The 16,615-nt window shown below is 35.4% G+C and overlaps 7 protein-coding genes across 7 annotated transcripts; all 7 read left to right on the top strand.

Moving 5' to 3' along the window:
- Nucleotides 1-784: 784 nt before the first annotated feature.
- TM35_000014920 (glycosyl hydrolase) lies at nt 785-4,210 on the top strand (the record flags this gene model as incomplete). Its single annotated transcript, XM_029021173.1, has 1 exon — nt 785-4,210. The coding sequence occupies one exon, from the start codon at nt 785-787 to the stop codon at nt 4,208-4,210; it is 3,426 nt and encodes a 1,141-aa protein (XP_028887681.1).
- Nucleotides 4,211-5,196: 986 nt separating this feature from the next.
- TM35_000014910 (uncharacterized protein) lies at nt 5,197-5,640 on the top strand (the record flags this gene model as incomplete). The annotated part of the gene is made up of 1 exon (XM_029021172.1): nt 5,197-5,640. One exon carries the CDS (start codon nt 5,197-5,199, stop codon nt 5,638-5,640), a length of 444 nt encoding a protein of 147 aa, XP_028887680.1.
- A 563-nt stretch (nt 5,641-6,203) lies between these two features.
- On the top strand, nt 6,204-8,204 carry TM35_000014900 (2,5-phosphodiesterase; the record flags this gene model as incomplete). Its single annotated transcript, XM_029021171.1, has 1 exon — nt 6,204-8,204. One exon carries the CDS (start codon nt 6,204-6,206, stop codon nt 8,202-8,204), a length of 2,001 nt encoding a protein of 666 aa, XP_028887679.1.
- A 587-nt stretch (nt 8,205-8,791) lies between these two features.
- TM35_000014890 (uncharacterized protein) lies at nt 8,792-9,952 on the top strand (the record flags this gene model as incomplete). Its single annotated transcript, XM_029021170.1, has 1 exon — nt 8,792-9,952. The coding sequence occupies one exon, from the start codon at nt 8,792-8,794 to the stop codon at nt 9,950-9,952; it is 1,161 nt and encodes a 386-aa protein (XP_028887678.1).
- Nucleotides 9,953-10,635: 683 nt separating this feature from the next.
- On the top strand, nt 10,636-12,348 carry TM35_000014880 (uncharacterized protein; the record flags this gene model as incomplete). Its single annotated transcript, XM_029021169.1, has 1 exon — nt 10,636-12,348. The coding sequence occupies one exon, from the start codon at nt 10,636-10,638 to the stop codon at nt 12,346-12,348; it is 1,713 nt and encodes a 570-aa protein (XP_028887677.1).
- A 763-nt stretch (nt 12,349-13,111) lies between these two features.
- TM35_000014870 (putative thioredoxin) lies at nt 13,112-14,398 on the top strand (the record flags this gene model as incomplete). Its single annotated transcript, XM_029021168.1, has 1 exon — nt 13,112-14,398. One exon carries the CDS (start codon nt 13,112-13,114, stop codon nt 14,396-14,398), a length of 1,287 nt encoding a protein of 428 aa, XP_028887676.1.
- A 907-nt stretch (nt 14,399-15,305) lies between these two features.
- TM35_000014860 (uncharacterized protein) lies at nt 15,306-16,430 on the top strand (the record flags this gene model as incomplete). The annotated part of the gene is made up of 1 exon (XM_029021167.1): nt 15,306-16,430. The coding sequence occupies one exon, from the start codon at nt 15,306-15,308 to the stop codon at nt 16,428-16,430; it is 1,125 nt and encodes a 374-aa protein (XP_028887675.1).
- Between the last annotated feature and the right edge of the window lie 185 nt (nt 16,431-16,615).

Below are 16,615 nucleotides of genomic sequence, written 5' to 3'. Positions count from 1 at the left end.
TTAAAAACAAATAAAAAAAACAAAGACAAAAAAAAAAAAAGATCTGCTTTCTCCATAGAGCACACATACACAAACACTATAGAAATGATTTTTTTTTTTCTTATATTATTTAATGAAAAAAAAAAAAAAAGAAAAATATCATACATATATAATAGTCTATGTTTTTATGCGCATACACTATATATAGAACTAAGTAAAAAGTACTGAATAGAGGTTTTTTTTTTTTTCTTTTTGCTATTTACTGGGATAGGGGTTAGTCTCGAAAGAGAAACTAATTGCTTTTTTTTTTTATTATTTTATATTGGGGGATAGGCGGTAGATATCTCTATCCATATATATCTATATATTTCTTCCATAGAAAAAGGAGGGAGCTGCATTGTGAGACGTACTTTTATTTTCCCCACGAAAATGTTTTCCTTTTTTTTTTTACTATTTCTTTTTTCGTGTTTATCTCTCTCTCTCTCTCTCTATCTCTCTGTCTATATATGTGTCTTTGTATCCTTTTTTTCTTTTTTTTTTAATACACTTCTTCTGGTCAATGTTCTCTTAAAACAACAAAAAAAAAAGAAAAAAAAAAGAAACAGGGTCACTCCAGAAGTGGTCTGGTTCTTTTATTGACCAGACACAGGAGAAATAAGACAAAAAAAAAAGGGATTAAAGTAGAAAAAAACGGAGAGAAATAAAGAAGCAAAGCAAACAAGCAAAAAAAAAAAAAAAAGAAACTCTGCCTAAAGACAACAAAAAAATAAAATTCAAAGACACATACTAATAAGGAAAGTAGAATATGGTTCCTGGTAACCGAACTTTCTTAGCTCGTGATTACGAGGTCCCTAAACGGCCTATTTTCATTCTAGATGATTGGGATATTGTGCAGGGAACTGATGCTGCAGCGTATGTCTCTAGTGGAGTGACAGATGGTGTGATGTACGGCACGAACGGCTGCGTGGGGGTTCGACACCGCAGCGAATGTGAAACTATTGGTTTTCAAACAAGTGTGTTTATGAATGGTGTCTATCATAGTCTTCCACTGGATACTTGTATTGATAGTAAAGCTTTACCAGAAGAGATGCAGGTTGGGGCAACTATATGTGATGTGAATCTTGATTGCCTGATAGATGGAGATTCTGGTACACTTCGGGCTATGCCATTACGACGACTCAGTTTGCGTGATGCTACCTATCATAGTTATTGTAATGATGTAATGAGTGGAGATGGTGGTCTAATGTTTGATGGAGAATATCGTCGAGTGGTTTCTGTGAAAGAATTAGATCTATGGGGAGCAGATGTGGTTTATAGTGGTTTCTCTTTTAATAATTCACCAAGTGAAATGCATTTAAATGAGTCTACTACTCTTTCTCGTTCCATGGGACAAATTGCTTCTAGCCAAAATGGAGAATTTTCAACTTCTTACACTCTTGATTTTGTTGCAACTATTACCATAGATTTATGTAATTGGGTTATTTTACGTGGAGACTCTACAGATGAATTTTTATTACAATCACTTACATCTGGTTTAATAGTAAATACTGTCACACAATCTTCTTGTCTTGTGGAGTATTCTAATAGTTCTTGTAAAATTTTACCAGATCAAGAAGTTTTATCAGATCCAGATGAAAATATGATTTCTCCTTACGATCGACCTTTTTCAAGCGTTCCATTCTTTAGCGATAGTGAAAGTGATCATAGTCTTGCCAATCGAGCTTCACCTCATAAATGTAATCGTAATGGTAAACGTATAGCCTTTAAAAGGCGTTTTTCTTTAGTACTTACTACAGAAAATGTACCAGAAAAAATAACGTTAACTTTTTTGGCTAGACACTATAATGGTAGAAATATATCACCTTTACGTACATTTCCAAGTATTTCTGATATTATAGCAGAACAACGAGTGATATTTGATGAATTATGGAATAATTTTTATATCGATTTACAACAACAAGGAGAATTAACACCAAATCGTATGCGTTTAGCATTATTATATAATGCATTTAGACTTTTTTGCGTTTCATATAATTTACCGAATGGATTACCTCGTAGTGGATGTTCTGCAACTAAAAAAAATTTACAATATGATCTTCAACAATATTTATATCATGGTATTTTCTATACATATACATTTCCTTCACGTGCTTTAGAACTTATTCGAAGTCTTTATTCTTTACTTCCACAAGCACGAATAAATGCACATCGAATTTCTCTTAGTCATGGTGCTATATTTCCTCGTAGTACTATAAAAGGTACGGAATGTCATTATTATAGTACTATAAATCATGCACGTTTACATGTAAATGCAGAAATAGGATATATTATTAATATATATTTTATGGCAGTTGAAGATATAGATGATAATGATCGTTTATGGCTTCTTGAATTAATGTTAGAAACTGCAAGAGTATGGCCACAATTAGGTGAATGGGTAGAAAATGAAGGAGTTTTTCGTTTAGATAATATTGCAGGTCCTGATGAATACAATGGTAGTGCTTCAGGTAATTTTTATATTCATTTATCTGCTAAAATGCATTTACGTCATGCTTTAAAACTTTATAAACAACAATTAGAAATTCTTGGAGAAGAAGTTATGACTCGTTTATTAAAAGAAATTGATATCGATATTTCTGAACTTGAAAATTTTCAAAAAGTTTCTGATGGAATTGTTATTCGTCGTAATGATCATCTTGGAGTTTATATGGTTCATGATCATTTTCATACTTTAGCAGAATGGAAAGGTGAACGTGCGAAACATCCATTATCTATGAATTATCATCCTTTAGCAATATTTCGTCATAAACTTGTTGATATTCCAGAGGTATTATTAGGAATGCTTTTGTATCAAAATGAATTTGAAAATAAAGATTTTGTACGAAATTTAGCTTATTATAAACCTCTTTGTACATATGATTCTCCAGAATCTCTTGCTCTTGTAGCACTTATGGAACTTCATGCTAAAAAATCTTTTGCTCAGGGTATACCATTTTTACGTTCATTAATGAGTCTTGATTTGGATAATATTATTTATACTGCAGATGAAGGACTTAATTTTGCTGCCATGTCAGCTTCTTGGATTGCTATTGTTTGTGGAATAGGAGGTCTTAATTTAGTTCGTCATAATCTTCACTTGGATCCATGTTTTCCTGCAGGTTTAAATGTAGTAAGTTTTACACTTTGTTGGCGAGGTTCTATTTTACGAACAACTATTGATGCAAATAATATCACATATGATCTTATTAGTGGGGATAGTATTCGGTTTGTTCATGGTAGTGGTCATCGTATTCATCTTCATTCAGGTTATAGACGTTGTTCTGCTAAAACTCAAGTATCTGTTCCACGATTAATGAGTAGTAAACAAGGAGAATTTGAAGGTGCTATATTTCTTTGTGAATCTTTATTTGATGATATTATGGATATTAACTTTATGGCATGGTATAAAACACTTGAATCTTTATTTGAAAACCATCGTGTCCTTCATCTACGCGAAATTCCACCCATGACAGAAACAGAATATGTAACGAAAGTTATTTATCAAGCAGAACAACGAGAAATTGCGTTTAGTGGAATTCATAATGTTCTCTTAGAACGCGGTATTGATCTTGAACTCGGTTCCCCGGATGATGCGGAGATTGTGGAAACTCGTTATGGTCTTGCTAATGCCAAAGTGGCAGAAATGGCGGAGATTGTCTCTCGGGAAATGCCTCAAGTGAATAGTAGCATGCGGGCGTTATTAAGTGATCTCGCCGAGAGTGGCATTGCCCTCGCCGTTGTAACGTACACTCGCAGTTTGAAGGCCCTCATGCAATATAATCCCGATGTGTTGTCTCTCATCCTCGCCTACATTGACGGAGAGGAGGCGTATGATCGGCGGATTAAGAGTCGGCCGCATGTGGATATCTTCCTGCGCGCCGCGGAGAAAATCCACGTCGACCCCGCCCGCTGTGTGGTCTTCTCCACACACATGGACCGCGGGTATCAGGCGACGGCCCTCGCCAAGTTCCGCATGTTCTTCGACGTTGAGGAGCGATTCGTGGCGGCCCACATGCCGCAGCAGCCGCAGTCGTATCCAACACTCACACCGCAGGAGGCGAAGACCGCGGGAAAGCCGATAGGTCCACTTATTTTGCGAATGCCGCGGGTGAATATACCAACCACGATTGATGCGTTAGAGGATATATTGTATGAACGGGGTACTGCTGATAATAGTCCACTGTCTGTATGATATTAGAAGGGGAATTATTTTTATTCATAGTCATGGCTACTATCAACACATGAAAAAAAAAAAAGAAGAAAAAAGAAAAACGAAAAGAAAAGAAAATGAAAAGAAGAAAAAAAAAATCAGATAAAGAATCCAAATAGAAAAACGAAAAAAAAAAACAGATGTTAGGTTTTATCATCAATATTGCAATATTTGGTGAATCAAGGGGAAATATTCAGAAACATGTTATATTTCTTTCCCTCTGATTTTGTATGTATGTATGTGTCTCTGCGTATACATATATATCATCAATACATATCGTACAAGGCAGGAAACAACAATGGTGGGTTGTCTATCTCTACCACCAGAAAATAGCCCTAATAAAGCACATACAGAAACATTTATGTGCAGCTTCCAACTTCCCAAAAGTATCAAAAAGAAAAAAAAAAGAGATATCAAATGTTTTGCTCATTGTATTTGTTGTAATAAAATTTCTTTAGTTGCCCTCAACAATATTTACATGCTTTTTTTTTTTTTACTTCTTTTATGGGATAGGGAAGAGAGAAAGAGTGTGTGTGTGAGAGAGAGAGAGAGAAAGAGGTAGAGAGATGCTTTATTTGTCTTTGAAGCTAAATTTTTTTTTCCCCCTGGATGTTTCTAATGAAATGCCTTTGTATGTGCATATTTTTTTTTTTTTTTAAACGGATGGGTGTTAACAACAACAAAAAAAAAAAAGGACGGTCATGTGTCAGAAAACGTAGAAGAACATACCTGAATGAGGAAGAGATCGAGAGAGAAGAAAAGGAAATAAGTTGAAGAGTAAAAACAACAACAAAAAAAAAAAAAGAAAAAAGAGAGTAGTTTAATGGCTTGTATATGTAGTATTTACTATTAATTTTTTTTCCTTTTTTTGCTTTTTTACATATTCTTTATAAACTCTCTTTTCTCCATTTTTTTTCTTTTTTGATTTTCCATTTGAATAATGTGTATTCAATAGTCTAGTTGAAATTATGGGGGTTGTAGATACATTTGAGCCGTTATTTACGGTTCTACTTATTTTTAATACCATTAGTGCCGCAGCCCCACTTACCTTTCATCGATTTGCTTTCTATCCTCTGGCTTTTATACTCTTTGGCCTCACTTCTCTGTTGCTGCTGTTTGCTGTGATCCTGACAGTGGGCGATCACTCCACTGTGATGTACACAGTTGGATACAACGGTACATTTAAACCACTGCCGCCCTTTCCACGTGATGTGTCGATGTTTTTAGTATTAAACACCACAATGACAACTTGCATGGCGGCCGCTGTGTTGGCGATGTTGTGTTGGTTCTGTTATGAGTGCCATAGAGGATGGCATGTGTACATTCTGCCGATGTTTGACGATTTAAATACATTAGAGAAGTCCTGCTGGAACTCCGCGTTGGATCTTAGCAATCGTGTCTTACCCACATAGTGGAGAAACCCTATCCATTCATTCATTCATTCTTTTATTTATTTTGGGTGTATGGAGGATTAGTTGTTTCTGCTGGTCGTGCAGTTATACATAATCTCCCCTTTCTTTTCTTTTTTTTTTCTTTTTCTTTTTTTTTATATAGTTTGTATTTTTTTACGATTGTTGTGGTTTTTCTTTTTTCTTTTATTTTTTATTTTTTTCTTCTATTTCATTATTTTTTTCTTATGAAGGGTGTGTTTAAGAAAAAGAAAAAAAAAAAGAGGGTTTTTTTTACCCTTTTTTTTCAACATAAAAGCGCAATCGTATTATCAATAGAGAGAGAGAGTGTTTGTGAGCATCATCAACTTTCTAGGTGATCCCTTATCTAGAGTCTAGTCCCACAGGCAATATCACCTTTATTCTGCCCCTCTCTCTCTTATTCATTAAGGCGGATCACTAAAATCACACTCTAATATATATATATACATACATACACAACGTTTCGTTATAATCTTCACTTGTGCGGGGCTGAAGGAGGCCTTTTTGGTGTTTCTCGTTTTTGGCTTCAACGAAATTTAAGGCAAATGTCTAAATCTCGAACCGCTGCTGCTTCTTCTTTTTCTTTTAATTCGGCATCCACATCATCAACAGCTGCTGCTTCCAAGATGAAATCAAGTATTGTGCGAATGGCACGTGAACCTAATACGGCTGTTGTACTTCATCCTCTGAATAGTTCTATTATTACATTAGATCTCTGTATTCAATTAGATGCATCTAAAGATACATTATGGCAGAAGAATATGGCAAGAGATGAAAATGAAATTGCGAGTAAAACACTTGCTCGTCTTCAAATTCTTATTTCACAACAAAAAGGAGAAAAAATAAATAAACGAACAACAAGAGAAGAAATACTTGAAAATTGTCAAGCCATAGAAGTTCGTGGAGTTGATAGTAATGTAGATTTAGAAAAGAAGGATTCAATAAGTAATACAAATTCATTAAAAGTATTGGATACTTCATTACCGAATAAAGACTTTTGGAAATATGTTAGAGAAATTTTAATTGGTACTATTGTTGTAAGAGTAAAATATAATGTTCCTACGATTACATCTGTTGTACCACCTTCTGCTCTTTATGTTGGTTTACCTGCGGTTTGTTCCGGTATTACAACTCTCTTCACATCAGAAACAGATGTACGTTATGAATGGTGTATTCGTAGTTGTGGTAAAAATGAAAAAGATTCAATGCGTGTTATTTCTACAGATGCTGTCTTTACACCATTGGAAGAACATATAGGGAATTTACTTTTACTGCGTGTTTCACCTGCTGGAGATTCAGATTTATGGACACAAATTGATTTACCTCCTGTTCGTAGCGCATTACCATATCTTGAACGTTGGAAACAGACTTCACTACCTGTTAAAGCTCCTGCATTTCGAGTCGTTACGTATAATGTCCTTCACGATGAGTTTTGTAGTAAAGGTAGTGCAAAGAAACGTATTTACCCGTTTGCAACAGATGAGATATTATCTTTAGATAATCGAAAGGTACGAATAATACAAGAACTTCTTGCTTACCATGCAGATATTATTTGTCTTCAAGAATGTGGAAAAAGTGTATTTCAACAATTTTTTGAACGTACTTTACGTCATCAGGGATATGATGGACATTATACAAATAAAAATGGTGGAATACGTGAGGGTTGTGCATGTTTTTACAAACGTAGTCGTTTTTCTCTTGTAGAAAAACATTCATTTCCTCTTAATTGGTCTACTTTACAAGAAGATCATCCAGATTTAGCTGCACGAATAATATTTTTTCCCGAATTTCGAGAGGCACTTGATAATATAACTTCCATTGGTACTGTATTATTATTAAAAGATCTTCATACGAATGAGAAACTCTTAGTTGGAAATACACATCTCTTTTATCACGCCAATGCCTGTCATATTCGTCTTTTACAAATTTATATGTTACTACACAAATTAAAATCTCTTTCTGAATTGCAATCACTTCCTGTTGTTCTCTGTGGAGATTTTAATTTCACTCACATTACCGGTGGATATCGACTGGTGACGGCTGGACGTACGGAGGCCTCTCATCCCTCATGGGATAAGGGTGAACTCTTCCACTGGGGATGTGATCGACTGCTGGGGATTAGCGAAGAAGAGGCAGAAGAGGGAATTCCCACAAGTGATGAGAATCATCCCGCACTCCCACCAATCACCAAAACAACAACAGAAAAAGAAAAAGAAACAAAAACAGAAAAAGATGAGGAAATGCAAGTTGAACGTCAACCGCCGTTTGTTGCATTTCGTGAGGATCTTGATGCCCCTCTGCAATTGACAGATGCGTATGGTTTGACAGACCCAAATCTACCGTGGACAAATTACACCATGACCTTCCGTGAAGTTATTGATTATATCTTTTTCTCACCATCACGACTCTCTGTTCTGCGTACAGTTCCTATTCCTGCGGAGAGTGAACTTTCTCAGAATGTTGCGTTGCCTAATAAACTTTATCCATCAGATCACATTGCTTTAATTGCAGATTTGACGTATAAGCCACAGGAGTCATCGTCATAATAATAATAATAATAATAATAATAATAATAATAATAATAATAATAATTAATAATAAATTCTACTGTGATTGTATTAAAAAGAAAAGAAAAAAGAAAAAGACATCAGGAAATACGGAGAAAACGTCAAAACATGGCTGAAAATCTTTTTTTTTTTTTTTTGATTTTTGCTTTTTTACGTTCTCCTACTTCTTTAAAACTATTTTTAAAAGAAAATATATATTTCTGTGAGAGTCCACTAACAGGGGCATTGACTTCAAAAAGAAAAAAAAGAAGAAAAAGAATGGATCTTTTATTAGAATCAGTCTCTATTTTTTTTTTCTTTTCTTTTTTTCTAAATATGATTAAAAGCGGTTGGGACGAGAAAAGTATAGAAGGAAATTGAAAAGAAACAAAACAACAAAGAAATAGAGATAGTTGGTGGACGATAAGAGATATATACTCATAATCGTACAAATATATACATTGATAAGTAAATAAAAAATAAAAAAAAAAGGTGAGTGGGGAGAGAATAGAGAAAAGTTAATAGTAACTTATTTTTTTTTTTTTCTTTCTTTCTTTCTCTCCAGTTACTTCTAGTTCTGTTGAGTTATGTTATCACCAACAAAATGTTGGGCTTGTATTGGAAAAGAATTATATGGTGCCGCATCAACACTTCCACGTGATTTTTATGAAGCCTGTCGTAATCATTTTAATATTACATTACATCAAGATACCTTTATAGGTGTACGATCATCACAAGTACGGGGTTTATTTTTAAGTACTAAAAGTAAACCAATAGAAGCGAATCAACCTCTTATTACTATTCCACTCTCCAGTATCTACACTACCTCAAATATTCATACTAAACCTAATACACTTCCGTATATAACACTTGATGGAGTTCGTAATGCTATACGAGATGAAGAATTTAAAATGATGGCCCCACAATTATATCTTGGTTTACAATTTAGTGCCATCATTTCAAGTTTACCTGATATTACACATGCTCAAAATGCTGAAGAAGTAATGCGTATTTCACAGATTTTACGTGGTGGAGCTATGCCATGGGCTAGACTCATTGATGATGAAGATTTTAATGAACAATTTATTTTTGGTATGTATGGAATGGCTTTAGATACTTGGCAACGACAAAGTTATGATGAAATGACTACCATGTTTCATCGTAATATTACAGCCATACATGAGAAAACATCTCCACCTTTTTCTATAGATACATTTAGACGCATTACACGTTTGGTGTTAGCACGTGTAGAGCACATGCCTCCTATAAATTATTATGATGGATCTATTTTTTTACGTCGAGCCCGTCGTTTGATGCGTCGCTGTATGAAAAGATCAGATCCGGTAGAAACATCACTTGTGCCTATGCTGGATTTAGTGAATCACTCCAATCGGCCGAATTCTGGTATTCGTGTTGGTCCAAGTGCTGCAGCGAATGGAAAAGGGGCTATCACTATTTATTCACTCGCACGTATTAATCCAGGACAGGAGATTTGTCGTCATTACAACTTTGCTATTAATAGACTAAATGCTCTCTTTCGATATGGATTTTTACCATTTGATCTTATTTCTATTGTAGAGCATGATGCGATTGATGAGTATCTTGTGAAGAATCAACACATGTTCCGTGGAGAATCGGAAGAAGTGCAGATGAAGCGGGCAAAGGAACGGCAGGAGATTCAGAGACTTGAGAAGATCTATCAACAGGCACGCGCTGGCCGAATGCCGAATAATTCATCCGGTAACTAGAAGAACAACCAAAAAAAAAAAAAAAAAAACTTATTGGCCCTCCCCCCTTTTTTAACGTTTACATATATATATATATATATATATATTTGTTTCTCTATGTTATTGTTTTTTATTTTTTATTTTTATTTACATTTTTTCCTTCTTCGTTTTCCTTCTTTTTTTTTTTTGTTTCCCTTTGAATTGTAATGTTGGAGGGGGAAACTGTAATTACAAAAGAAAAAAAAGAAAAGGAGTGGATCTGTTTGGCGTATTATTATTATTATTATTATTATTATTATTATTATTATTATTATTATTTATTTATTTGTTATACGAATAATTTTTTTTTTTCGTTATTATCTTTCTTTTTTTTTCTTTTGTTTAACTCTTCCATCTTGTGGCTTCCATCATTATGGGCTTGTTTGTCATCTTTTTTTTTTTTAGTTTTTTCTTTCTTTCTTTTTTTTTTTTTCTTTCTGTGTCAATGTGTGAAGAAGTACAGCTGCCCACATAATCCCCCAGCGACTGTAGAGACAGTCTATCCCATCAACCACCACGGGAAATATACACATCTAAACAAAATAGAGAAGAGTTACTTTGACCTTTTTTAAAACTCCGGCAGCCACCCAAAAAGAAGAAGAAGAATAACGAGGAAAAGAAAGAGTGAAGTAAAGAAGTAAAAAAGAAAAAAAAAATAATAAAGTATGGTCTCTTTGATACTTTTATCATCTTTTCAAAGACCCGCTGTACGATCTTTGCGTAGAAACCTTCTCCTTTCTGCTACTCATAATAGAAGTGTTACTTTCTCCACAAGTACCTTCTTGCGAGGGCCGAAAAAAGAGAGTCATGCCTGTTCTGAACAGGAAACAAAATCTAGTGAAAATAAAAAACAAAAAATAAGTGAAGATACCCATATGAGTAGTAAAAGTAATGTTCAGTTAATAACAACAACAGAGGTTTCTACCACTACTGGGGTACGTTGGTTGGATGTCGCTGGACGAACGCATGCGTGGGCGGATGATTCCTTTCATCGTGATGGTGACTTTGTGGCTTATGCTGTCGAGACTCTACGCAATTGGAAACTCCCGCCGGATATGATCAAAACAGTTTCTTATAATACTCGTCCATTGCCGTTTGTGCGTGTAGAAGATACTTGGGCGTGTCTGACATTACGATGTGCACGACAGAAGCCCTTTTGGCTCTCTTCTATTTTGCACGAAAAAGTAAAAGACTTTCGCAGGTCCGGGCATACAAGCGAACATCGTAAACCTGCTCTGGATGATGAGGGATGGGATGAATACGGTGATCAAGTTGATTCTGGTAGTTCTCATAAGAAAAAGAAGAATAATAAGAATAAGAATACTAATATTACTAATAATGATATCCGTGATTATGATGACGATGATAGTTATATCTTTTTCAATGATAAAGATGAGGCTCGTGTGCGTAATGGACGCCGTAATGCACTTTTTGGTAAAAATAGTAGAAATGGTCATATGAATACGAAAGGGTATTTTGTCTCTGCTCATGCTACCATGATGGAATTAACGGATCGCATTCATATCTTTCTCTTTAAAGAAAGTCATCCATCTAATGAAAGTGGAAATGAATTAAGTGAAGCACAAGCAAATGTATGGCGTAGTAAAGTGAATACCGAACAAGAGACTAATAATAATAATAATAATAATAATAATAATAATAATAATAATAATAATAATAATAAAGAAGATAGTGAAGATCAGTTATCCGTACGTTGGCGAGTTGTGACTGTTCACCGTTATCGAATCCCATTTATTGAAGACATGTTAAAATCGTGGACAACACGATTATTACGTGAAGAGACTTGGGTGGGAATTGTACGTCAACTCGTTCACGGGATCACAAAAAGTGTTCAACATATGGATTATAAATATGCTGAACGATTAGATGAACTTGAAGTTATTTTGTTTAATTCCTCTACAAAAATGAGTGAACTTTCCAAGATATTAACACAAGTACATGTTATTCACAGACGAGCCAATATTTATGCGAACCTCTTACGTGAAACCCAGAGATGTTATATAAAATTATTTAAATCTTTAAATGTACCAATTAATGTTCGAGAGCAAAAGGAAATACTTTTCCTCACAAATGCCGTATCACTTGCTGAGGAACTTCATGATCAGTCACGTTCACTTTTAGCCCTACAGTTTTCTGTAGCCGCATATACTTTAGAAGATCATCTTCGCGTATTGACAATATTTACAACTTTTTTTATTCCATTAGAATTAATTACATCTTGGTTTGGTACAAATTTTATTGGAATGAAACCATTTATGGAGGATATTTGGGGTATGTACTTTGCTGTGGTATTGTTGGTAGTAACTGGGGCTGCAACGAATATCTGGATGCGCCGAACTGTGATAGCATCACATTAACTCTTTTCATATCTTCAAATTTCCCTTTATTCTACCTTATTTACCTGAAGAAAACATACACACATAAAGAAAGAGGAAAAAAACAACAACCATGGAGTGTATTTAATTTAAGGGAAAATAGTGTATGAGAGAGAAAAAAATGCTTTGCTTTCTTAATGTAGTTTTGTTAACCGGTGTATGTGAGGAAAAAAGATCGTATTGTCTTAGTTTATTTAGTTTTTTTTTTCTCTTTTCTTTTTTTCTTTTTTTTGTTTTTTGTTTTTTGTTTTCTCTTTTTTCCTATTCTTGTGTCTCATTTAATTACTGTTGTTTTGCTATTTCTTATTAGCCCTAGGGCATTGCGTTTGTGTATCATCATTAAATGATACCTCTGTATAGTTATCTCGACTTGACAGAAAAGTCTATGTATAGAGATATACTTCTGTTGTGATGGAAGAGTTACTAGTTGGTTATTTTGTTTTCTATGTTGTAATACCCTTGTATATAGTGTACCTCTATGACTTGAGAAATCTCTAATATTCTTTTTTTTTTTCTTTTCGATTCTTATTATTATTATTTTTACTGAACATTCTGATGTTTCCATATTGATAAAGTGCTATCTGGATAAAAAAAGGAAAACGGGAAAGAAAACAAAAGAAAAAAAAAAGGCAGACTCAAAAGAAGGTAACACTTCCACAAATATATATATATAGCTATATTATATATTAAGAGAGAGTGGAAAGATAGACGGATGATCATCTCTTTATCTCCTTCAAGATGGATGATGTTACTTTCCATCTTTCTTCTTCTGCTCTTTACATCAAGCGGGACAACAAATGCCTTTCCGTTTAGTAAATCCTCTGGTGTGACGGAATTGACGCCAGCCACATTTAATCAATTTGTCAGTACTCATAAACCGGTGTATATTCTCTTCTACGCCCCGTGGTGTGGACACTGCCGGAAAATTCATCCAGAGTGGGAGAAGTTTGCACAAGCCACACAAGGAACAATTCGCGTTGGGGCCCTTAACGCTGATGAACACTCACAATTGGGACAACAATTCGGTATTCGTGGATTCCCCACGATTAAGTATTGGAATGTTGGTGAAAAGAAAATTTACAAAGCCAGTGAGTATGATGGACCACGACAGGCCTCTGCTATTCAAAACCGAGCTATGAGTCTTATTACCTCTGCTGGGATAAAAACAATATTGAATAGTGATGCCCTGCGGGAGGCTGTTCGTGCTGCACCTGAAAAGAAGGTGGTGGTGCTCTTCTCCTCCAAGACGCGCATTCCTCCCATCTTTTCTGTTCTCTCGCACTCTCCGCGATTGAAGTCTATGCCGTTTTATTTTGTTGGTGGTCAAGCCAAATCAACATTGGCAGCAGAGTTTGGAGTTCATCAGCTTCCAACGATTGCAGTACTCAATGCCACAGAAGAGAATATCAACACGGTAGTGTACAAGGGAAAACAAATTGCATATGAACCCATCGCTAAATTTTTACTTGCTTGTGCAACAAATACATTGGATGAATTGGAAACAGAGGGAACAGCAAGTGGAGGAGAGGATAATGAAGGAAAAAACAATGAAAAGACATCAAATGTGAATGATAATGGAAACAATAACAACAATAACAATGGTGATACTAACAGTAGGTTGGCGATGCCGGTTCGACCTGTTCGTTTAACCACACAGTTGTTGGAGAACTTTTGTTCACCTAAAATGCATAGAAATGGTGAAAAGGCTCCATTATGTGTGGTCTCACTCACCAATGCGTTTAAGTTAGACAGTGTACATGAACTCTTCCGCAATGAGCCACTCCTCTTCTTTGAGGCTCACGAGGACCGTGATGTACTTTTGACGGCCCTTCGTGAATCTTTTGAACTTTCGGATGTGGTGGATAAACTAAAGAGTGAAAATACTCATAATGTACTTCTCTTACGAGCACCAAAGCGAGATACGATTCGATATAAAGTACTTGAGGATGTGAAGTCCTCTGATGATCTGAACACCTTTTTACAAAAGGCCATGTCGGGTGAATTGCAATTAGAGAAAAAGACGGTATCATAAAATGTAGTCCTGTAAAATGTTATGGAATGAGAGAAGAATTGATGGTAGTGTCAGCTAGTAGAAAGGGATTATTTTTATTTTTGTTTTTTTCTTCTTCTTTTGTTTGTTGTCGTCATATCCTGCCTTTATGAAGTTTGTGACAACACAATGTAAAGGAATGAAGAGGAGGAGAACAAAAGAAGAAGAAGAAGAAAAAAAAAAAAAAAGAAAGAGAGAAAGAGGGGGAAAAGGGCGGATTTTGGAATACTCGTTGTGTAACTCTCACTCTTACTTCTTCCTCCATCTTTCTTTCTTTCTCTCTCCGTATATTTCTCTTTTACTATGATTCTTCTATTTATTTATTTTTTTTTTCCTGTAATTGCCGGGTATCATTTTGGTGTTTACTCTTTTTTACTTGTCTTTCCACTAAACGTTTGTGCGCCCCCTTCAAAACGTTTGACATTAGCAAAACTCACACATGTGCGATTTCAGTAACTTGTGATTTGTTAATATCAAAAAGGGGAAGTTGGACGAAAACTTCGTCTTTTTTTTTTCTGTCGAACGATGATGTTAGTGATAATTCGGCATTGTACACAATATTTTTTTTTTTCTCTTTTTTCTTTTTTTTTAATTAAAATGTTTCCTTTTTTGCTGCTGTATTGATGTTTATATCATCTGTGTGTATTTATATATTTGTTTCTCTTCTTTTCTTCATTGGTTTTCTGTAGATATCTTTTTGTGTGTTTTTCTTTTTCTGGGTGGTGGTGGTGGGGAAAACTGGCTGTAGCCAGTAAGAAAGTGAACAAACAAAACAAAAAAAGAAAGAATAGCCTAAATAAACAATAACAACAACAACAACAACAACAACAACAAGAAACAAAAAAAGAAAAAAAAAAAAGAAGAGAAACCACCGAATCCTTCGGTTGTAATGAGTTCTCTTTCTGTGGGTCGTAAATCACGCTGTGTGGTTCTCAAAGAACAGCCCGGCAAGATTGCGACCAAAACCTTTATTAGTAATCCCGCTACTAGTACTCCCACAACGCCCATAACTCCCATCACAACTAATACTCCTACCAATACTAATACGAATACCACTACCAATACTTCTACTAATGTTGTGCACACGACTGGGAATAGTTGTGGTGGAATGGGAAAGGCGGCCCGCAGTGAGCCACGGCGCAGTTCTGTTTCCATCCGGCGTGCAGGCCGCAGTGCGGCGAGGGGTAGTCTGCAGAGCGAAGCCGCGGCGCGGCCTTCAGGCATTTCTATACATCGAGACCCTCATTCAAAACAACATCTACAACCAAAGGAAAAAGTAAAACATCAACAAAAACAACAAAAACAACAACAATCTCCAGACAAAAAAGTACAAGAAGTACCAATGTTTGTTAATCAAAGTGTCCCAGAGAATCAAACACTTGGATCTGAGAGTTCAGTGGATTTAGTGGAGACTTCAGACTTTTTAACGCGATTGGCCCTAGAAGATTGTATTGTTTGTTTGGAAAACCTGCAAGGCATTGTTTCATCTCTTATTACTCCAAATGTTAATGGTGAAAAACAAGCAAAAGGTGGTAAAGTTCTGGTGGGACGTACGGGAGTGAATCCGTTTAAATTAAGTAAACGTCCATTAGTTCAAATCGCTGAGGAGCTTTCATCACGGTTAAACCAACTCACAGACCGCTGTGAAACTTACTTGGGAATAGGCCATACAAATTCTGATGGAATTAATGAAAATAACCAAGAGAATGGAAGAAATATTGTACAAAATGCAGAGGATACATTTGGTCGTGCTGTGGAAACGCAGTATACTATGACTGGAACTATTGATGAGGCGAGACAAGAGAAACCACCAGCGGAAAATGTTTTTTCCACCAGTACATTTGGGAAAATGGTGGCAACACATGGGACGTGTTTCGCATCCACAGTAGAAACCACCGAGCTTTCAGATGCTGATGCAAACAGTCAGAGCAGAACACCGGTGGAAGCAGGGAATCACGGTGCTGTAAATGAAGTTTTTATGGGATTAAAAGAAGGACAAAAACCACTTCTTTAAAGTAGATCTACACAAACGGAGAGTGACAATGATGAGAAAGATGTTCCACTTGTAAAGGCGTAAGAGGGACAATTATAGGAGAGAAGTTATGTTTGGGAAAATTATATATATATTTATAGTGAAGAAAGTAATTGACAGTAAACGAGAAGAAGAAAACGAAAAAAAAATAATAATAATAATAATAA

This window comes from Trypanosoma theileri (genome assembly GCF_002087225.1).
Source record: "Trypanosoma theileri isolate Edinburgh chromosome Unknown TM35_Tth_1_V1, whole genome shotgun sequence".
Taxonomy (NCBI): domain Eukaryota; phylum Euglenozoa; class Kinetoplastea; order Trypanosomatida; family Trypanosomatidae; genus Trypanosoma; species Trypanosoma theileri.
The sequence above is the reverse complement of the archived record's forward strand: the minus strand, read 5'-3'. Positions and strand labels throughout refer to the sequence as shown.